The 23,890-nt window shown below is 41.7% G+C and overlaps 1 protein-coding gene across 4 annotated transcripts in view; it reads left to right on the top strand.

Moving 5' to 3' along the window:
- FOXP2 (forkhead box P2) overlaps nucleotides 1-23,890 on the top strand; it is a 997,693-nt gene that overhangs the window by 856,123 nt on the left and 117,680 nt on the right. For all 4 annotated transcript variants that reach the window (XM_030215772.1, XM_030215771.1, XM_030215773.1 and 1 more), the window contains one exon: nucleotides 21,711-21,815. In XM_030215772.1, coding sequence (XP_030071632.1) covers nucleotides 21,711-21,815 — 105 coding nt within the window. The remainder of the gene's footprint in view (nucleotides 1-21,710; nucleotides 21,816-23,890) is intronic.

Raw genomic sequence — 23,890 nt, 5'->3', positions numbered from 1 at the left:
TAATTGTACTTGGGACAGAAGAAGAACATACAGGAGAATATTGGGGAACATTATGATGTCATTTTCCTGTCAACTTGACACCAAGACCTGAGGAGAGGATATAAGAACCCCTTCCTTGAAGCTGTTATCAGGTAGCTGTTATGTGATGGGGCCAAAGATAACTGCATCAGCTGGCTCCAAGCCTGCCACAGGATGAGGGCTCTTTAATCTGTGGCATTACTTTCCTGCTTGCTCTTAGCCAGCTGGGAAGAGCTACCTGCTGCCTGAGTTCCTGATCATAAAATAACTAACTTTCACAAATCTCTGAAGACGCATCTCTTCAACAAGGCCTACAAAGAGAACCCATAACCTTACAAAACTACCTCACCAATCTACCTAGTTATCAAAGCCCACCTTCTATGCTATCCTGCCTAACACCTTCCTTCTCTCTTCCTTTACTTAATCCTTGTACATTACTAATTGTGTCTGATATCCTGGAATGACTATGTCATGGCAAAACTCAGTAAGCCACATTGAGCCTGCAAATAGGTGGGAAAATGTGGGATACAAATGCAATAAATAAATAAATAAATCATGTACCATCATCAGTTCCTGACTACTGCGGATCCAGTGTTCATGAGTTATCATCTGTCAAGTTGAACTGCTATCTCCTTGGTGCCTGGTAGTGCTTGGGTGTTAGGTATCTTATTCATTTCAGGATTAGGCTAGTGTGTGCTGTCTTAGTTCCCTTGACAGGTTCTTAACATACTGTACCATCATCTGGGTGATTTTGTATAATTCAAAGTCTCCAATTCCATTTTTTATTTGCTGCCAACATCTGAGCCTTGTGTCTGTTACTTTCAGTATTTATAGTTTAGACAAGACTGAATTAGAATTTTGAGTGGGAAGTTTGTGTAATCTAATATCCAGAGTGCTAAAAATAACCATACTTGTCTTATCAGTGCTTCTCACTCATTTACCAGCCTTTCACAAGGTCTGGTAGACATGGTTTGACTCCACACTACCCACTGTCTCAAATTAAACAAGGAAAAAAGTGAGTTTCTCGGAATAGGGGCCAATGACGATATAAGATATATGTCACATCTTATGATAGATGGAAATTTGTTTTCATTAGATTTGCATTTGAAAATTGTAGGTGTTGAATTGGACAACTTACTAACAATGCAACCGCATGCATCTTTGGTAATGAAGAAAACTTATTTTGTCCTTGGGAAACTTAGGGCTATTAAAAAATACTTTTGTCCAATCACTCATATTATCTAGGTATGACCATTGAACCATTCATATTGAACCTGAAACTCTTCAGAAAATGTTCGATATAATTTTGTAAGTTTGGCGCTCCCTGGCCAGAAACCGACTACACCTTCATCCGAAGCTTAAATTGTGTCCAGTTCCTAATCATCTTGAAGAATATGGAACTGAACTATAATCACCCATATAAATTTAAAGTCATCAGGTTTACTACGTTCAAATTGAAGAAATTCTCTTACCTTCATCTGCTCACATCCTGACAGATTAGCAAACCTTCCCTGCTTGGTTCATCAAGTGAGGGCTGTTGTGCTTATGGGTCATATTCATGTTTCCTCGAGTATGGTAAAATAATTCACTATTTTCAAAGGAGATCGCCGGCCAGCTTCCGACACAAATCGGGAGATGGCCGGCGATCTCCTGAACCCGGTCAAATCGGTATAATCAAAAGCCGATTTTGGCCAACGCCAACTTCTTTCCGTTGCGGAGCCGGCCAAACTTCAAGGGGGCGTGTCAGTAGGGTAACGAAGGCGGGACGGGGGTGTGATTTGAAATGGCCAGCTTCGCCTGATAATGAAAAAAAGAAAGCTGGCCTTGACAAGCATTTCGCCGGCTTCACTTGGTCCCTCTTTTTCAGGACCAAGCTTCAAAAAGGTGCCCCAACTGACCAAATGACCACCGGAAGGAATCGGGGATGACATCCCCTTACTCCTACAGTGGTCACCAACCCCCTCCCACCCAAAAAAAATAATAGATACTTTTTCCCAGCCTCTATGCCAGCCTGAAATGTCATAACCAGCTCCCTGACAGCAGTATACAGGTCCCTAGAGCATTATTTAGTGGGTGCAGTGCACTTCAGGCAGGTGGACCCAGGCCCATCCCCCCCTTCCTGTTACACTTGTGGTGGTAAATGGTAAGCCCTCCAAAACCCACTGTACCCACATGTAGGTGCCCCCCTTCACCCGTAAGGGCTATGGTAGTGGTGTACAGTTGTGGGGAGTGGGTTTTGGGGGGATTTGGGGGGCTCAGCACTCAAGCTAAGGGAGGTATGCACCTGGGAGCTATTTTTGAAGTGCACTGCAGTGCCCCCTAGGGTGCCCAGTTGGTGTCCTGGCATGTGAGGGGGACCAGTGCACTACAAATGCTGGCCCCTCCCATGACCAAATGCCTTGGATTTGGCTGGGTTTGAGATAGCCAGCATTAGTTTCCATTATTGGCGAAAACTGATGCTGGCCATCCCAAACCCGGCGATCTCTGACATTTGGCCGGCCTGAACCGTATTATCGAAACAAAAGATGGCCAGCCATCTTTTTCGATAATACGGTTCGGGACTGCTCTTTGCGGCGCCAGCAAAATAGATGGCCGGCCATCTATTTGGCTGGCGCCATTCGATTATGTCCCTCCACGAGGTCCTTTTTCTAAGGTGTGCCAAAAAATGGCCTGTGCTGTTATAGGTGCGTGTATTGGATGTGTGCAGGTCCATTATTCAGTGTCGCTGCAAAAAGGCCCTTTTTTTGGCCGAAAATAGACGTACGGCAAAATAAAAATTGGTGCCCGTTTATTTTGGGCCTGAGATCTTACCCATTCACTTAGCAGTAAGGTCTCACACGTTAACTGGACGGTGTTTAACAGCACACATATACTGCCGATTACCACCCGGTTAGTGACGTGGGAGAAAGTAAAAAATATTTTCTGCCGCATGTATTGGACACGCATAAAAAATTTAATTACCACCTGGAGTACACAATAGCTGGGTGGTAGTTCCAAATTGATGTGCATTCGACACGCATAGGCACCTATGTGCCTTAGTAAAAGGGACCCCTAAAGCTTTTGTTATCATAGCTTTTACAGGAAGCTTACTTTCATTGCCTCATCTTGTGCCATAGTAATATAGTAAATGTCAACAGATAAAGGCCTGCACAGACCATCCAGTCTGCCCAACAAGTTGGCCAGAGTTGAACCTGGCACTCTGCAAAGGTTCCACTTCTTCATGATTAAACACTGGTATACTGCCAGGTCGTGGGCACAGACTATAGAAGTCTGCCTGACATCAGTCCTACTTCCTAACTACTGGAATTAGGACTGATGCCATATACAGCTAAGCATTTTCCTTTTCTGGCTTCTGCTTCTCTACCTCAATCTTTGTTTCTTCTTCCTTAGACTCTTGGGAACATGGAGTCCCTGTCCAGGGAAATGTAGTTCTTCCCTTTCTATTCACTGCTCTAGGGTTTAGCTCCTATCTTGAGATTCCTTTTGATCTGATCTCATTCACTGGAATTTGTAGTTCTCCTAAATCTGTACTTTTCTTTGGTCTGTGTCAGCTCCTATGGACATCTAGGTATAAAACTCCTTCTAGAACCTTTAGACTTAGAGCTAGATCTTGTCCTCCTAGATCATTTTTGGTCCAGGTGAAAAAGTGTCTGTTTTTAACACTACATATGAACATTTTGATTTAATCAAAAACGCAAGATTTTGACCATCTTTCTAAAATTAACTTAGACACATCATAGTAACATAGTAGATGACGGCAGAAAAAGACCTGCACGGTCCATCTAGTCTGCCCACGATAAACTCATGTGTATACCTTACCTTGATTTGTACCTGTCTTTTTCAGGGCACAGACCGTATAAGTCTGTGCAGCAGTATTTCCCGCCTCCCAACCACCAGTCCCGCCTCCCATCACCGGCTCCGGCACAGACCCCGTATAAGTCTGCCCTCCCCCATCCTAGCCTCTCAACCACCAACCCCTCTTCCCCCCGCCACCCAATTTCAGCTAAGCTTCTGTGGATCCATCAGAAAGCATATGTATTTTTGACCCCCCCCCCCCCCCCCCACACACAAAAAAAAAAAAAAACAACTCATTCATCTATTCAAAGAATAAATTTCAGACAGTATTGTGGTCCAGTTTCAAGGCAAAAGTTGCCACCAGAGTGCACCTCTGGGTAACCACCTCCTCCTTGCTTGATCCTCAGATATTATATCTTCTAGTGTATACAGGTCTTGTCTTTCACCAAATGCTTCCAACATCTTGTAACTCTTCCATCTTTTTCTCCAGAAATCCAATCCTGGTAACATGCACATCTAGAGGGAAATTCTATATATGGTGGCAAACATTAGATGGTATTGCCATGCTGAATTTGTGGCATGAAAAAGTGTCTAACAGATGCAGGGCACCAAAACAGGGCAGAAACGGCAGATTTGCTCGAAAACACACTTAGGTGCTATTCTGTAAATGGGTGCTTAAGTGTGTCCATATGGATCTGCAATGGGGGCCATAGGAGGGGCACTTCCCCCACCAAAGCCCTAAAAATCAAACATTGTACTTCATACCAAAAAATTGGCAACCAACGATACTTAGAAAAAACAACGGTGTAAGATGATCAAAATGAGACACATTACCATGCTGTCAAATTCTGGACAAATTGAAGGGCTCTTCGAATAGTCAAAGGCAAACCAATCATTCAAGAATTACAATAATCAAGACGCACAGGAACGAGTGCTTGAAGAGCAGTCTGAAAGTCTTTGAAAGAAAGAATACTACTTAAACAACGACATAGCCGCAATCAATAATAGGAGCTCGAAATAAGGCTCCTCACACGATGTTTTATTTTTAAGAACAGAGTCAACAGTTACTCCTAAACTCACAATATGAGTACAAAGAAGAATTTCAGCTTTTCAGCTTAATCCAAAATACCAGAGGAGGACCTACCAAAACAGTCTTAGAGCACACCAATAATTCAGTGTTGGCAAGTATGAAGTTATGATGGTCAGTCAGTCTCTTAATTTCACTCAGCTACACACCAGAAACCAACACTCCCCTGGCAAGAGCAATAACACTGGCAGTTTGTTGTGATAACAGCCCTCCACCTTCACAGGCTGTACTAGACATGGTAGAAGAAACCGCTGTTGGTGGAACTTCTGGCAGAGCTGAAGCTAGCTAGCAAACTTTTGGTCAAACGTTCAACATGCTGCTCCCCTACAGCAGTAATGCTTCTTGGTTGCTGAGGAGCTACCCTCTTACTGGGGCTCAAGGAAACCCCATCAATACTGCTGCCAGTAAGAGTGTCCACCATCAGGGCTGAAGGCCGTGCCAATTTGGGAGCCATCAATGCTTGAACCCTTCCAGAGCTGTTTGCTGAAATGGGGAGACAGAGCCAGCTGTAGGAGACAGTTCCTGTTTCTCTTCTTCCTCTTGTCTATCACATAAAAAAGCTTTTCTACATCAGTAAAACTTGAAGATAAGGAAGAGCTCTCATGGGTGCATCCCATACTGACATTTTGTTCACCCCTCCTTCCAACCCAACCAGGTGTTTTTCTGGACTGGCACCTGCTTTCTGGAATAGGTTACTGGTTGAAATAAAAGTGGCTTCAGATTATTTGCAATTTTGCAAGTTTTTGAAGACCAGATTATTTGGTGCCATTGGAGATAGGGAAGCTTTGAGGTAGGTAAGGTGCTGGAAACAGAATGAGACTGGATATAATTGAAGGATTGTTTTATGAATGAGTATATATTTTGTTGGTCAGTTATGCGCATCCCTGCCCCTTTTACGTGCCTCCAGTTACTCCAGGTCTATGGATACTATACCTCATGAGTATGTTAATGTTGTGAATGTTTTTGATTGTTAACCAATCTTATTTACAGTTTATTTAGGACTTGCTATACCACCATGGCTAACTGGCAGATTTCAGCACTTTACAATGTGTAAAACTAAAAACAAAAGAACTACAATATCATTTGACAGGAAAGGGCACAGCAATCATCTCAGAGAACAGTCACACCTATAGACAATGGGGTGGGGGTACTACAGAATACACAGGGAAGATAGTAATGAGGGGAAGGCAAAAGTGGAAAAGGAGGGGAAAGGTAGCAGCAGCAGCCATCCCAGACATCAATGTCCTGTACAGGGTCAAAAACATGGGTAAAAAGCCAAGCCTTTATTGATGATTTGAATGTCTTGAATGAAGGCTCAGTACAAAAGTAGAAAGGCATGGAGTTGCAATAAATTGGTGCAGTAAAGAAGAAGATATAATGTCTAGTCGATTCTATCTGTTCAGATTTTGGTCCAAGAAGAACCAAGCAGTGATTATAACAGAATGAAGGAGATGGACTGACAACTGAGAAATAGTGAAGAAAGATAAATATTGAGGGAGACCTATCCTAATGGCCTTGAATGTCAGTGTTAGTAATTTGAAGACTATCTGTTGATCAATGGGAAGCCAATAATATTTTTGTAATAAAGGGAGAGACATGATCACGTCTTTGGGCATGGCGACATTCTGTAGTGACTGCGGTTTCTTAAGGTTAGAATGGAAACAACCTAGGTAAATTATATTACAGTAGTTCAGTATAGTAAGTAAGAAAGAAAGGATCAAAGTGTGAAATCTTTCGTGACTAAAATATCTCTGGACTGAACAAAGTTGCCGCAGAATGTAAAAACTTGTTTTATGTACATCCGATATTTGCAGTGAAAATATAAGGTGCAAGTCGAGAGAGAGTCTACAGGTTCAATAGGTGCACCAAAAAAGGTCAAAGGACTAGTTGGAGTAGAAAGGCCACCTGTAAACCAGCAAGCTATGGTTTTATCTTTATTCTGCACCAGTCTGTGTTCAGAAAGCCAACTGGATATGAGTTTCAAGCAGTTTTGAAGAGACCCAATAGATGGAGTAAAGGGGTTTGTAGGAAAACGTAAGAGAATATCATCAGCATTGAAATGGAAAGAAACACTGGTAGATTAGATCAAGTTTGCAAGAGGACTGATGAACAAATTAAAAAGGAGTATGGCTAGAACAGAACCCTGGGGAACCCCACAGGTTAAAGACCATAGAGATGCCCAAGCAGTGGTAGTGACATCTAGTTTGTTTACCCCCCCCCCCCCCCCCCCGATTCTATAGAAGTCGCCAAAAATTGCGCGTGAAAATGTAGGTAAGCTCCCGATTTGCCTGCACAATTTAATAGAATAATGAGCCAATTAGTGCTTTTTAAGAAGCAATTATTGACACTAATTAGATTTAAATGGGACTTACACATGTAATTTTAAGTACAAGATCTGTGCCTAAAATTTACATACAACCCGAAAAAGGAGGCGCAGAAATGGCAGTGTCATGAGCGTTTTGAGGTGGATCGGGGGTGTGGTTTTAAGTTATGCACATAATTATAGAATAATGGTGCTCCAAGTGTAAATTTAGACATGAACCTTTGCACCACATTTTCGTTGGTGCAAATAGTGGGGCCTAAATGTATGCATGATTTCTCCACTTAAACTTTATTCTATAAACCTCGCCAAACTTTAGGCATGGCTTATAGAATATTGCTTAAGTGGGTTTTTTGGCACTGATTTTTTAAGTGCCATATATAGGGCCCTGTGTAAAAATTAGCACGCACTGTGTTGACACGCGTAATATTCCTGTAGGCACTTACACAGTTGGCGCATGCAAACTTTTAGTGGACACTAAAGAACTCTAGCGTGCCTTTGTAAACTGGGCCCATAGAATCTAGCCCTTAATGTGCTTGGGTGCTAATTTTAGTTTTTAGAATAACCAGGGATTTATTCAATGACAAATATAAGGTGTAGAATCAGGAGTTAGTTAAAGAAATGGCTAATAGTTAGCCATTTCTTTAACTTACTCCTGATTCTACACCTTTTATTTTTCATAGTTGTTTGCTAGTAACATTTGTTGTCACACACTGGCGACCTACAAGGATATACTATGGCTTGAGTAGTTATAATAATTTGATAGATTGTGAGCTGGAGATGCCAAAACATATTAGAGGTGATTTCAACATGTATCAGGTAGGAGCCAGAATAGTAAAAGTAAAACCCTGAAACGGCAATGTAATAAACGGCAGTTAATGAGCTTAACCAGAGCGCAATTCATTTCTGACTCCCAATCCCACTTTGTTATATTAATGCTAGATCAGTAATTGGGAAGGCAGGTATTTTGCATGACTGGATAATCGAAAATCAATTTGGGCTAATATTTATTACTGAGATTTAGTGAAGACTGTCTGATGATCTCATTATTAATGAGCTATATCCAAACGGTTACAAGATTATTCATTTCTTGAGGGATAAGAGAAAAGGGGATGGCATAGCGCTATTATATAAATCTTTCTTACAAATTCAATTGAAATCCAGTTATTTGTCACCATCTTTAGAAATATTTTCCTGTATCATTCAGGATGATTCATTGGATGAGGCGCTGTGCAGCATTTTGTTCTACTGTCCCCCGGAAAAATGGTCCACTGCCCAGCATATTTTTATGGATTTTATTTTGACTGATAATGTGGAATGTGCCAATATAGTCTTAATTGGTGATCTAAATTTGCATTTGGAGAAAGGCACAAATCATAATGCTATGCCAGTACATTCTTTTTTCAAATTCTCTGGATTTGTAGTTAACAACATCAAAGATCTCTCATGGTAAAGGTCATCAACTGGACTTGTTTGCATTCAAATCAAATATCCCTGAAAATCTATATGTGACAGATGAAAAATGGGAGCCAGTGATATGGTCTGATCATTTTAAATTAAGCTTTATACTTCACTGGCTGGAGAAAAGTAAAGGACAGTTAACATCGTCATCTAGTCAATGTTTAATAAGAGAAAGAACAGATAGGGATATTTTTTGGCAAAAGATAGATCAGAAACTAGGCCAGAATCCAGTGGTTACAAATGATGTAGTGCTAAAGTGGAATGATTTAAACAGAGATTTTAGATGATATTGCTTCTTTAATAGTAAAAAACTGTATAAAGGAAAAGAGGGCTACCTGGTTTACAGCTGAATTGAGGGAGTTAAAGAGACTGTAGAAAAATGGAAAGAAAATGGAATAAAGATCAATCTGAGGATAATAGAATAAAATGGAGAGGTATGATTAATGACTATAAAGTCAAGCTCAAACATGCAGTGTGTTTATTTTTGCCATCTCAGGTGACAAATGAAGTTTTCAATACAAAAATATTGTTTGGCTTTGTTGACCAATTAACGAACACCCAACCTAAAACAGTCACCAATGAATCCCCTCATTTTGCTGAAGAACTTGTTCAGTTCTTTCATATGCGGACAAAAAAGTACAAGTGGACCTTCAGGAACAGGACAAAAGGTTCTTTTATTGGAGGGACCCGACACGGGCCATGTTTCGGTGACCAAGTGCCTGTGTCCGTAATCAAATCAAGTTTAAATGTTCATGTACGGACGACTCACACAGCGTTGCCACTATTAAAGAACTGTACACAAATACCAATATTTTGGTTGAAGTCGGGAAAGAGAAATGCTTCTGAATAATATCAATCCTGGGCCGAAAAAACGTTATGTTCAGCACAGGACTGAAGGATTGATATTATTCAGAAGTGTTTCTGTTTCCGGACTTCAAGCGGGATCTTTGTATTTCTGTACAGTTCTTTAATAGTGGCAATGCTGTGTGAGTCATCTATACATGAACATTTAAACTTGCTTTGATCACTGACACAGGCTCTTGGTTGCCGAAACACGTCCTGTGTCGGGTCCCTCCAATAAGAGAACCTTTTGTCCTGTTCCTGAAGGTTCACGTGCTTTTTTGTTTGCTTTGGTTTCTTGTTGTACTTGGAACCCTCTCTTTTCCATTTCGCAGTTTTTTAAAAATTAAAATCTGTAAAATCAGAGAATCATTAGCCTTGTATTAGGTATTAGTATAACTACTACTACTACTATTAAACATTTCTAAAGCGCTACTAGACTTACACAGCGCTGTACAAATTAACATGAAAAGACAGTCCCTGCTCAACAGAGCTTACAATCTAAATTGGACAGATGAACAGACAGCTAGGGGTGGGGAAATTGCAGTGGTAGGGGTGATAAGTGAGGGTGTTGAGTAAGAGAGTCATGGTTAGGAGTCAAAAGCAGTAGCAAAGAGGTGGGCTTTAAGCCTAGACTTGAAGACAGCCAGAGACTGAGCCTGATGTACTGGCTCAGGGAGTCTATTCCAGGCATAGAGAGCAGCGAGATAGAAGGAACGGAGCCGGGAGTTAGCAGTGGGGGAGAAGGAGGACGACAGGAGACATTTACCCAGCGAACGGAGTTCACGGGGAGGAGTGTAGGGAGAGATGAGAGCGGAAAGGTACTGCGGAGCTGCGGAGTGGATGCACTTGTAGGTCAAAAGGAGAAATTTGAACCATATGCGGAAGCGGATAGGGAGCCAGTGAAGCGATTTGAGGAGAGGGCTAATATGAGTATAGCGACTCTGGCGGAATATAAGACGCAGCAGAGTTTTGGACAGATTGAAGAGGAGATAGATGGCTGAGCGGGACCAGCGAGAAGCAAATTGCAGTAGTCTAGGCGAGAGGTGATAAGGGTGTGGGTAAAGGTTTTGGTAGCATCCTCGGAGAGGAAAGGGCGAATTTTGTTATTATCGAGAAAGAAACGACAGGTTTTGGCAATCTGCTGAATATGAGCAGAGAAGGAGAGAGCGGAGTCAAAGATGACTCCAAGGTTGCGCGCAGACGGGACAGGGAGGATGAGAGTGTTATCTACCGAAATAGAGAACGGGGGGAGAGGAGAGGCAGGTTTAGGGGGAAAGAGGAGAAGCTCGGTTTTGGTCATGTTTAGTTTCAGGTGGCGGCGAGACATCCAGGCAGCGATGTCAGACAGGCAGGCCGATACTTTGGTCTGGATTTCAGCTGAGATATCCAGTGCGGAGAGGTAAATCTGGGTATCATCAGCGTAAAGGTGGTATTGAAAGCCATGGGATGAGATCAGAGCACCAAGGGAAGAGGTATAGATGGAGAAGAGGAGAGGTCCTAGGACAGATCCTTGGGGTACACCAACTGTTAGCGGGATAGATGTGGAGGAGGAACCACCAGAGTATACGCTAAGAGTACGTTGGGAGAGATAGGAACAGAACCAGGAAAGAACAGGGCCCCGGAATCCAAGAGAGGATAATGTATCAAGGAGTAAGGTGTGATCAACAGTATCAAAAGCAGCAGATAGGTCGAGGAGGATGAGAATAGAGTAGAGACCTTTAGATTTGGCCAGTAACAGGCCATTGGAGACTTAGGCAAGTGCCGTTTCAGTCGAGTGAAGAGAGTGAAAGCCAGATTGGAGCGGGTCAAGAATAGCTTGAGATGAAAGGAATTCGAGGCAGCGGCGGTGAACAGCACATTCAAGTATCTTGGAGAGGAAAAGGAGGAGGGAGATGGGCCAATAGCTAGAGGGGCAGGTAGGGTCCAGTGAAGGTTTTTTAAGGAGCGGTGTGACTACAGCATGTTTGAAGGCATCAGGAACAATCGCAGTGGAAAGCGAAAGATTGAGGATATGACGGATAAAAGGGATGACAGTGGGGGAGATAGTGTTAAGTAGGTGAGTGGGAATGGGATCAGAGGGGCAGGTGGTACGTTTGGACGAGGAAAGAAGATGTGCAGTTTCCTCATCAGTGACATCAGAGAAGGTGGAAAAGGAGGGAGGGGTTGGAGGGTTGGGGGAATGGACTAGGGGAGGGGAGGGTGGAGGTGGTTTGATTGAGAATTGAAGGCTAATCTTTTTAACCTTGTCATGAAAGTACTCGGCTAGAGTCTGAGGAGAAAGCGAAGGGGGAGTAGGGGGCAAAGGCACTTTAAGGAGGGAGTTCAGCATGGCAAAGAGAAGGCGAGGGTTAGAGCCAAGAGAGTTGGTCAGCTGGATGTAGTAGTCCTGTTTGGCAAGTGAAAGGGCAGATCGGAAGGAGGTCAGCATGAATTTGAAATGAACGAAGTCGGCAAGGGTACGGGATTTCAGCCAGAGGCGTTCGGCAGCGCGGGTACAGGAACGTAAATAGCGGATGTCAGCGGTCAGCCACGGCTGGGGTTTGGCACGCCTGATAGGACTAGACACGGGAGGCGCAAGGGTGTTCAGAGCAGAAGAGAGAATAAATACATGTATAAATAAATAAATACATGTATAAATAAATGTATAAATACATTTGCAGAAGAAATAGTAGCAAATAGAATTTGGACAAGATTTCAATCTCCACCAAAACAAAAAGTTGAATATTATTTGAAAAAATATGCTTCTCAGTGTTTACTGGATACCTGCCCGATATATTTGACGAGGGGAGTTTTTGAAAATTTTATAGAATGTCTAACTCAATCATGAACAATTATGCTTGATATTGTTTTTTCCATGGGGTATTGGCCATATTATCTTAACTCCCATTCCTAAGAATACTGCTGGAAAAGTAACCCCTCAGTTTACTAAGCCACACTGTAATGTCAACAGCTCATTCACTTTAAATGGGCTGTCAGCATTGCTGCACGGCTTAGTAAACAAGGGGGTAAATGATGTCAGTAATTATAGGCCAGTAGCCTCAATTCCAGTATTAAAAAAGTGATGGAAGGAACTGTGGCCAAACAGCTCAATGATTATTTGGATTATTTTGACATCTTGCATGAATCCCTATCAGGATTCAGAAAGGGCTACAGTACCAAAACAGCTTTAGTAACATTTCTATCAAAGGTCAGAAGTGAAATTAGCCTTCGTAAACAAATATTGTTCATGCAATTTGACATGTCGAGTGCATTCAGTCTAATGTATCATAACATCTTATTGAATTTACTCTGTCAATATGGGTTTGGTGGTTCGGTTATAAATTGGTTTCAAGGATATTTGAGGAACCGATCATATCAGGTTAAATGAATCTGATCTATTCTACTTCTTGGGTTCCAAGTTGCAGAATCCCTCAGGGCTCACCAATTTCGTCAATACTATTTAGTATTCTAATGGCCTAACTGGGTAAAAAAAATTGACTGACATGGGACTCTGCCCATATAGATATGCTGATGATATTATGATATACAGTGGTGGAAATAAGTATTTGATCCCTTGCTGATTTTGTAAGTTTGCCCACTGACAAAGACATGAGCAGCCCATAATTGAAGGGTAGGTTATTGGTAACAGTGAGAGATCACAAATTAAATCCGGAAAATCACATTGTGGAAAGTATATGAATTTATTTGCATTCTGCAGAGGGAAATAAGTATTTGATCCCCCACCAACCAGTAAGAGATCTGGCCCCTACAGACCAGGTAGATGCTCCAAATCAACTCGTTACCTGCATGACAGACAGCTGTCGGCAATGGTCACCTGTATGAAAGACACCTGTCCACAGACTCAGTGAATCAGTCAGACTCTAACCTCTACAAAATGGCCAAGAGCAAGGAGCTGTCTAAGGATGTCAGGGACAAGATCATACACCTGCACAAGGCTGGAATGGGCTACAAAACCATCAGTAAGACGCTGGGCGAGAAGGAGACAACTGTTGGTGCCATAGTAAGAAAATGGAAGAAGTACAAAATGACTGTCAATCGACAAAGATCTGGGGCTCCACGCAAAATCTCACCTCGTGGGGTATCCTTGATCATGAGGAAGGTTAGAAATCAGCCTACAACTACAAGGGGGGAACTTGTCAATGATCTCAAGGCAGCTGGGACCACTGTCACCACGAAAACCATTGGTAACACATTACGACATAACGGATTGCAATCCTGCAGTGCCCGCAAGGTCCCCCTGCTCCGGAAGGCACATGTGACGGCCCATCTGAAGTTTGCCAGTGAACACCTGGATGATGCTGAGAGTGATTGGGAGAAGGTGCTGTGGTCAGATGAGACAAAAATTGAGCTCTTTGGCATGAACTCAACTCGCCGTGTTTGGAGGAAGAGAAATGCTGCCTATGACCCAAAGAACACCGTCCCCACTGTCAAGCATGGAGGTGGAAATGTTATGTTTTGGGGGTGTTTCTCTGCTAAGGGCACAGGACTACTTCACCGCATCAATGGGAGAATGGATGGGGCCATGTACCGTACAATTCTGAGTGACAACCTCCTTCCCTCCGCCAGGGCCTTAAAAATGGGTCGTGGCTGGGTCTTCCAGCACGACAATGACCCAAAACATACAGCCAAGGCAACAAAGGAGTGGCTCAGGAAGAAGCACATTAGGGTCATGGAGTGGCCTAGCCAGTCACCAGACCTTAATCCCATTGAAAACTTATGGAGGGAGCTGAAGCTGCGAGTTGCCAAGCGACAGCCCAGAACTCTTAATGATTTAGAGATGATCTGCAAAGAGGAGTGGACCAAAATTCCTCCTGACATGTGTGCAAACCTCATCATCAACTACAGAAGACGTCTGACCGCTGTGCTTGCCAACAAGGGTTTTGCCACCAAGTATTAGGTCTTGTTTGCCAGAGGGATTAAATACTTATTTCCCTCTGCAGAATGCAAATAAATTCATATACTTTCCACAATGTGATTTTCCGGATTTAATTTGTGATGTGCTATCTCTCACTGTTACCAATAACCTACCCTTCAATTATGGGCTGCTCATGTCTTTGTCAGTGGGCAAACTTACAAAATCAGCAAGGGATCAAATACTTATTTCCACCACTGTATATACCGTTTGTTTGGGATCTTGCTGGAGTCCTAGACAGATATTTTAAAAAGACTAGCCATATTGGAATACTGGGCTTCCCAGTTTAGACTAAAGCTTAACAAGGAGAAGACAACATTTATGGTAATGAGTGGTAGTTTTAACTGTGTCTCTATGGTGGACTTTTCTGTTAACGGTGTAACGTACAAGTTGGAAAAAGAACTTAAAATTTTGGGAGTACTATGACAATATATTGTCTTTTGAGTCACAAGTGAAAGATGTATCTGCTAAAATATTTAGAACACTTTGGAAGCTTAGGAAGGTAAGAACTTATTTTGTACCTGAAATTTTTCAGATAGTTGTTCAGGCACTCACTCTGGCACACTTGGATTATTGTAATGTTATTTTTGCAGGATATAATAAACTAGTAAAAAAGCCCCGTTTCTGATGCAAATGAAACGGGGGCTAGCAAGGTTTTCTTCAGAGTGTGCATGTGGGAGTGTGTGTTCCTGCCCTATCTCCATCCCCCTCCCCCTCCGAGTCCAGTCCTTCAGTGTTAAGTTTCCTGCTGTTCTATGTTTTTGTTACAGAGAGAGTGAGGGCATCTCTCTCCCCTCCCCCCTCTGAGTCCTTCACTGTGTGAGATTTCGTGCTGTGCTGTTTTCCTTCACTCATGGGGAAACCGGATATCTCTGGCGCTTCACACTTCCGGCTGGAGGCTTCATAGAACGTTGGTCTTGCCTTTTATATATATAGATGTCTATTGAGGAGGTTGCAAATACTGCAGAATACAGCAGTCATTGATATGTCAGGTGTCCAAATTTGATAGGATGCCACCCTTACTAATAAAATTGCAGTGGCTTCCCATAGAGGCAAGACTAATATTCAACATTTATGTAGTGGTATTTTTAATCATCCATGGTGTGATAATCTCCCTTTAGGAGTTTGGCTTTAGGGTGCCCCCGTCTGGCTTTAGGGATAAGGCTTTTACCCTCTGCTCTCAGAAGCCTCCCCCTACCTTTTCGGCTGCCCACAATGAGACACAATCTAAGACCAGTCAGTAAGATGCAGGTTCTTTAATAGGTCTAAACTAAACAACATATAAGAGAAACTGGATCATCAAAATACATTCCACATATTCCTGCAACCTCTTACTTAAATTTTCTGTCTGACCTTGCTCAAACATAGAATCCAGGCCAGGTTTTCTTACTGATCTTATACAGCATAGCGCTAAGCACAGCTTACTTCACAAGCAATCAATTAATAGGCCCTTATCTTCATATCCTTTATAACAAAGGTTACATCACGTTCCCTCTCCTGTTTGACCTGGCTCAGACTCAGAATCCAGGCCAGGTTTTCCTACTGGTCCCATACAGCACAACTCTAAGCACGGCACACTTTACAAACAAGTGATCAGTGGGACCTTTTCCCCATATCATCTATAATAAGGATTAAATCACATTCCTTTTCAACTATTCAAGTAGTTAAGGGGTATTTCTTAATAATTGACTTTTCCCCCATTGTTCTACCTTACACATTCAGGGTTAAATACCATTTCTTTTCACCCTTTAAGTTACAGGCATTGGCATACCTAGCTTGTTTGCCACCCGGGGTGGGTCACTATTGCACCCCCCTGGCGCATCACTCCCCGGCGCACCACAACCCCTAAAGCGCGTCACACCACCACCTTTCCTTCTAGCAAAGGGTGCGCGGAGCAGGCGCTCAGCTATCGGTTCTGCCAGTCCCCTTCCCCGGAACAGGAAGTAACGTCAGATGGGGCAGGAGACTGGCAGAGCCGACAGTCATGCGCCTCCTTCACGAACCCCCTTGTTGCCTGCACCTGGGGTGGACCTCCCCCACTGCCCTGCCTTTGGTACACTATTTGCTATAGGAGTTTGGCTTTTCCACTAGTCCTTCCTTCCACTGTGCTACCACATAACCAGAACAAACAGTATTCTTTCAACGCTTGAAATAGCTATAGGGTTTCCGCATTTCCATTAACCCTTGCCCCACTATGTTACCATAACCAGGGTATTCTCTATGCTTTTGTTCCTGCAGTCTTCCATACAACATCAGACCCCTCTCCCTTTATCACTCCATTCAGGACAGTAAACACAATGAACTGTCTGGGAACTTACTGTAACTCATGAAGCTCCTCTGTGTTGACAGGAACTTGAACCTCCAACACTTAGCTCCTTGTCCCTGTTACAGCTTGCACTCTTTTGTCCCATCCACTGGACTAGTTCCTGGCCTCAAGGAATCCTATTCCCTCATCCCAAGCACTGAGGAGCTCTTTTACTAAGCCACAGCAAAAGGTGGCCTGTGGAAGTGCAAGCATGTCTTTTGGGTGTGTGCTGGGCCAGTTTTTACTACATCCTAGAAAAAGGGCCTTTTTTTTTAAGGGTCCGGAAAATGGATGTCGGCAAAATAAAAACCAGCGTGTGTCCATTTTCGGCCTGAGACTTTACTGCCACCCATTGACTTAGCAGTAAGGTCTCACGCTACCCGGGCGGTAGGCATGCAGCACTCGTCCATTTTTTGTCTGAGACCTGACCACCACTCATTGGCTTTAGCAGTAAGGTCTCGCATGCAACCCGGTCACTGCTAACTAGCCCAGTCGTCTGTACACAGCCCTTCTGGGAGTTGTAGTCAAACCTCTTTTAAAGGGGCCAAGCATAAAAATACCTAAACTTGAACAGAGGATTTTCCCTGTTTTATCCACTTTTCTGACCGCATACTCAGTTGCTCCCAGGCTGCATGCCACAATGGTCAAGCCCTGGCATATATGATGGGTTTGGTTAAGACCTTAGCAAAAAATTGCAATATGTCCTGTAATCATTTTTTAGCCCTTGATTACCCCAGTGTGTCAAAGGTTAGATAGAAGAAGATATTTACAACTGCTTTCACTTTTCAACTGAAAACTGGGATTTATTACTACGAACCTTGAAATGTATATAAATAATTTCATACATTTTTGAAAGCATTTCTATTTCAGAAATATGTACTCTCTGAGCTATCTTAATATGGGATTGTTAATTGAATGTTACTGTCAATGTTGATTATCCTGAGAATGCTCAGTCTATTCTTTTGTGAACCACCTAGAACTAGCTTGGTAATGGCGGGTTGTAAATGCAATTTATAATATAACGTAATGTGCACCAATACCAGAATCTGGGCACCCACCACACATCCTCTGGGTCCCCTAAATGGAGCACCCCGTTGTAAAATGGACCACTTATTGCAAAAAATAGGTGCTATGTTTGTGTGCCTGCATTTTACACCATAGGCAGTTCTATTAGAGCCTACTTGAGTACATAAAATACATTACCTCACTTAAAAAATTACTCCTGTAATTAACAAATTATACATTAAGGATGTCATTTACTAAAGGTTAGTACTTGCTAACTCAGTTAATCTCACTGCTGCAGAGCTTATTGCATAAAATGGGTCTTTTGTGGCAGATAGCATATGATAAGGACATTAGTGCCTAGTGATATTTAGGGGTCCTTTTACAAAGCTGTGGTAAAAAGTGGCCTTAATGCACCCTTACTCAAGTCTTTCTCATGTGCTAAAGCCACTTTTGGTTAAAGGAAGCAACAGGACAGCCGATCTGCTAACTCCAGCATGGGAACAAGCCAAGCAGATCAATAGGAAATTCAAAGAAATCTTTATTGATGACACTTAGACCAAGATAATACCCAACAAAGTACATGTTTTGCCCACATAAGGGCTGAAATCCACTAGCTGTTGTAGGAACAAGTGTGACCAGGTGTTGCCGAGTAGTATCACTGTCTATTTGGGTTAAAGGTGAATGGACAGATGCTGAACTGTGAAAGGTGACAATACCAAAATGAGAGTCTTCCTCAATAATCTGCAGCAGAAACAGCTCAGCTGCCTGTTTCAGGCGATAAATGCGACCAGAAGCTTGCATGAAAATAATTGTGCGCTTTTATTTGGCATATTTATGCTTGTGTTCATCATATAAGAACCTTTATGTTTGCATTTTTTTTAAAGAACTCTCTTGACAGCATTTTCATACAAGCGTTTAGTGGGTGTGCTTACTGCAGCTTAGTAAAAAGAGCCCTTGGTAGATGACCCCTTAAATATTAAATAAATAAAAAGATGAGGTATTTTCATAGAAGATATATTGTGGTTCATGGTTTATTTTGTTTACTATACCGCCTTTCCTTTTAAAATAACAAAGCAGTTGGTATGGTACTGACATCATATGTCTATTATATGGTTGTTCTACAGTGCTTTGAATATGTATATTTTTGGTAACTGTTTCATGGTAGTCCTATTATTAGGTTTAAATTAGCTGTTTCCAGGTTTACCTTATTTACTGTATTTATGCTTCTAGTTGGACATTTTACTATTATTTTGCTGTTAACAAAACAGTAAGTTTTATGTTAAAACTGCTGTACACCACCTTGACTGAATCTCTTCATAAAACCAGTTAATACACCCCAATAAATAAATAAATAAATTCTATAAGGAGCTGCAAAATACTCACATGTGTGAACATACCTGTAAATAGTAATCTGTTTACATGATATTCTGTAAGTACACGGATGTCTTCAGTTGTATATACTTTGCAGGTGAATGATCACATGGGCATTATCTCTCCAATCTAGGCACAAGCATTTATATCAGCTCTGTGGATGGTACAAGTGCTCGCACCTATACACATAAGTGCTTATATACCCAGTTACACTAGGATTCTATAAAGAGAGGTAGGCACCTACTTTCCTTTATAGAATAGGATCCAAATAGACACCTTCTAGGCACATAAATAAAGTGTAGAATTGCCCTTCACATACTTATCTGCGTCACATACTTATCCGTTTGCTTAATATCTTTGTTAAGCTGGGAGTGAGATGTTGTATGGTGCAATCAGTAGTTTCTAACAAATAAAAGATTAATTCTAAATTATTTATAACTTTAAAATAGGAACCATAGTTTAATAGTGGTCGTGGATTTGATATACTGCCTTTCCGTTGAATTTCTGGGTTTACGGAGCCAGTTTTTATTTAATTTATATTTCATTTTAATTTTGTCAAATTGTGTATGACAGTGTATGACAGTGTGTATGACAGTGTGTATGACAGTGTGTATGACAGTGGTTCCCAAACCCAGTCCTGGAGGCACCCCAGCCAGTCAGTCTTTCAGGATATCCACAATGAATATCCATGAGAGAGATTTGCATTCAGTGAAGGCAGTGCATACAAATCTGTTTCCTGAATATTCGTTGTGGATATCCAGAAAACCTGACTGGCTGGTGTGCCTCCAGGACCAGGTTTGGAAATCACTGGTATATGTAATAATGTTCTCCGTCTAGAATTGGAAAATAGAGAAGAAAATAAATATCGAAATAAATAAATATTATATAATCTGTATATCATCAGATTTTCATTTACTCTGTTTGTAATAAGTTGTTCTATTCAGTGTTTATTGTCAAATGGTAAGATGTTTTCCTTGTTACTGTAGTTATTGTTAGTTTTATGAGTTGAAAGAACACTTGGAGGGGCATAATCGAACGGAGCGCCCAAGTTTTCATGAGGGCGTCCTCGAAGGACTGCCCTGTAAAGTGTGGTGGGGGGGGGGCAACACGTATTATTGAAACAAGATAGGCGTCCATCTTTCGTTTCGATAATACGGTCAGGGACGCCCAAATCATGACATTTAGGTCGACCTTAGAGATGGTCGTCCTTAGGTCGTTTTAGAGATGGTCATCCACGGTTTTCGGCGATAATGGAAACCGAGGGCGCCCATCTCAAAAACGACCAAATCCAAGCCATTTGGTCATGGGAAGAGCCAGCATTCGTAGTGCACTGGTCCCCCTGACATGCCAGGACACCAACCGGGCACCCTAGGGGGCACTGCAGTGGACGTCAGAAAAAGGTCCCAGGTGCATAGCTTTCTTACCTTGGGTGCTGAGCCCCCCATCCCCCCAAAACCCACAACTGTACACCACTACCATAGCCCTTAGGGATGAAGGGGGGCACCTACATGTGGGTACAGTGGGTTTCTGGTGGGTTTTGGAGGGCTCACATTTACCACCACAAGTATAACAGGTAGGGGGGATGGACCTGGGTCCGCCTGCCTGAAGTACACTGCACCCACTGCAACTGCTCCAGGTACCTGCATACTGCTGCAATGGACCTGAGTATGGCATTTGAGGGTGGCATAGAGGCTGGCAAAAAAGTATTTTTAAAGATTTTTTTTGAGGGTGGGAGGGGGTTAGTGACCACTGGGGGAGTAAGGGGAGGTCATCTGGTCAGTTCGGGCACCTTTTTGATGCTTGGTCGTGAAAAAAAATGGACCAAGTAAAGTTGCCCAAGTGTTCATCAGGGACGCCCTTCTTTTTTCCATTATCGGCCGAGGACGCCCATCTCCTAAGCATGCCCCAGTCCCGCCTTCGCTACACTGCCAACACGCCCCCGTGAACTTTGGTTGTCCCCACGACGGAAAGCAGTTGAGGGCGCCCAAATTCGGCTTTCAATTATGCCGATTTCGGCAACCTTGTGAGAAGGACGCCCATCTGCCGATTTGTGTCGGAAGATGGGTGCCCTTCTCTTTCAAAAATTCACCTGATATTCACAATATCAATAACTAATACTAATTTCTAATTTAAAAAGTTTTGATAATCACAGAGAAATTATAATTAGGTGTATATATGCAGTATTTTGGTTAGATTTTTAAAAAACTGGAACATGCTTTTCAACTTTAGAGTCTTTGCTATCCACTTTAAATATGCTTTCTTCAAAATTGATCAATTTTGAAATAAATTCTTTATTTATAGACAAAATGTTACAGATGGGTCATATGGCAAAATTACCATAGTGTATTATACAGTCATCTCATTTTTTCATCCTTTATTAACTGTCATCTTTGACTCTATTTCTTCTCTAATTGGAACATCATCTAGCCTTGGCAGTTGAACTATTCAATAGAATGATTAAATTTTTCTGACTGCTCTGAGCTGAATTGACCTGTTTTGACCTGTTTGTCACTGATCGTAACCTGACAGGCGCTAGCAGCCTCCAACGATTATGGCTTTTGAAAGTAATCTGACGCTGTATTCTTCTGCACAGCTCATCACACGAGGAGACTGGGGCCTCTCACACTCTCTACGGTCATGGAGTTTGTAAATGGCCTGGCTGTGAAAGCATTTGTGAAGATTTTGGACAGTTTTTAAAGTAGGTTCCTTTTTATTTATTTGTTCTTTTTCATGATAGCGAGGGAAAAAGCAAGATCTGCTGAAATATTTTGCTGTAAAGCATGACAACTGATTTTTTTTTAATTGAGGAAATTAGGATTATCAAGGCCATCTGTTGCATCACTCATGAATAAACTTATTCAAGGATTTCAAATGCTTGGTATTTAATGCTCATTCTTTAGTGAAATGAAGCCCTGGGAAATGAAAAGGTATTTGTATAAGTTGTATTGTTTAATGCACCAGATATATATAAAAATGTAAATGTGTGCATGAAGATATTTTATATCTATCTATATATCTTTTCTATATCTGTGTGTGTGTATGTGTGTAGATACATCACACACACAATCTATTTTGCTAATTAGTGCATTGTTTGAAATGTTTTTGTTCGGATCAGGTTGATATTAGCTTGATTCTCTCTGATGTTGTCTCCATGGGAACACTAAACATTTAAAAACTAAAAACACTAATGTTGGCATAGTTTCTTTTCTTGAAAAAGAACAAAAAAAACCAGGAAGACAGATACAAACAATAGTTGTCTGCTGCTGTTTATGATTTTTTAAAGTTTTGTAGAATAGTTTAATATTTTAATTGTGTCTAGTACTGTCAGTTTTGAATTAGTATCTGACTTGTTAACAGATAGCATCTTGTTCTGATACATTTTAATTAAAATGTAGTCTTACATTTTATTTCACATAATAATGGTGATAAATAGTTTTTAGAATAAACAGGTCTAAGTGAATTGCTATGTATAAAAATGTATTTTTATATAGATGAGTAACTTCACAGGCTAGGAATCTCATGTTGTCATGGTGCAGCTAACAGGGTGAATGAACTATTTCATGCTCCATCAACAATTAAGTTAATTAGCTCATTTGAAATTGCACTACTTTGTTGCCAGGAAGTTGGAAGAAACATCAGAAAGATGTGTTTACAAATGATGAACTACAGGATATATAGCAAAAGCACCTTAACAAGAAGCAAACATCAGGGTGACTTTAGAAGAGAATTATACTAGTAGTTTTGCTAATGCATTTAACTCTTTATGCACTAGTCTTTAACACTTTGATACTAAAATTACTGATACTAACTTTTACACCTCACTTCCTACTTACTGTCACTTTGCAAGTGGGTATTTTCATATATTAATAAGTAATTTCAGAAAACATTTGTAGAATTATATTAAAATAATCTTATCTATAATTTCTATTTGTAAAACACCTTGTCGCAGAAGGTATTTTTTTAATAAAATGTAGCATTTCACTAAGAGGAAAGACTACTGGGTTCAAAATAGAAACCATGACCTGGAGAGGTTGGTACTAATGCTAGAGATCAAGCTGCCATTTAAAGGCAGTCTCAAGGTGGAGCTCTACAAGGGTGGTCTTCAGGGAGGTGGCAGGCCTTGGACTAGGGATTAGAAAGGTGTTTGTGGAAGGAATGAAGAGGGTTGAATCAGGGGGAGGGACAGCTATTTATACAACTCAGCAGTGGCGTAGCCAGACTGCCAATTGTGGGTGGGCACAAAATTTTCTCTCTACCCCCCTCCCCCAGCAAAATTTAGTCACACTTTTCAGTGAGCTTTCAGAGGCCAAAACCTCCTGCCTCAGGTCAGTATAATGCTGTTACGGTATCCTCTCCTGACCTAAGGAAGGAAGTATTGGTCTCTGAAACTTTATTAACACAGGTACCATATTACTTTATCCTAAATTAAAAATAAAATTATTTTCTTTACCTTTGTTGTATGGCCATTTACTTTTTCTCATTGTGTTGCTCCCAGTCTCTAGATTCTGCTTTCCTTCGTCTTTCTCTTGCCAGGGTTTCCTGTCCATTCATCACCTATGGCTTTTCATCTTTTCCTCACCCTTGTTCGCCACATGCCCCTTCCTCTTATTCTCCAGTCTTTCCCTACTCTGTCCTCTCCCTCTTTCCATCCAGCAGCTCCCCTCTTTCTCTCCCCATCCTTCCAGTGTCTCCCCTCTTTCTTTTGCATCCAGCGTCTCCTTTTTCTCCCTACCCTTCAATCCAGTGTCTTCCCTCTTTCTCTCCTTATCCTTC

This window comes from Microcaecilia unicolor, chromosome 10, assembly GCF_901765095.1.
Source record: "Microcaecilia unicolor chromosome 10, aMicUni1.1, whole genome shotgun sequence".
Lineage (NCBI taxonomy): Eukaryota > Metazoa > Chordata > Amphibia > Gymnophiona > Siphonopidae > Microcaecilia > Microcaecilia unicolor.
Note: the sequence above shows the minus strand (reverse complement) of the source record. Positions and strands in the feature narration are given on the sequence as shown.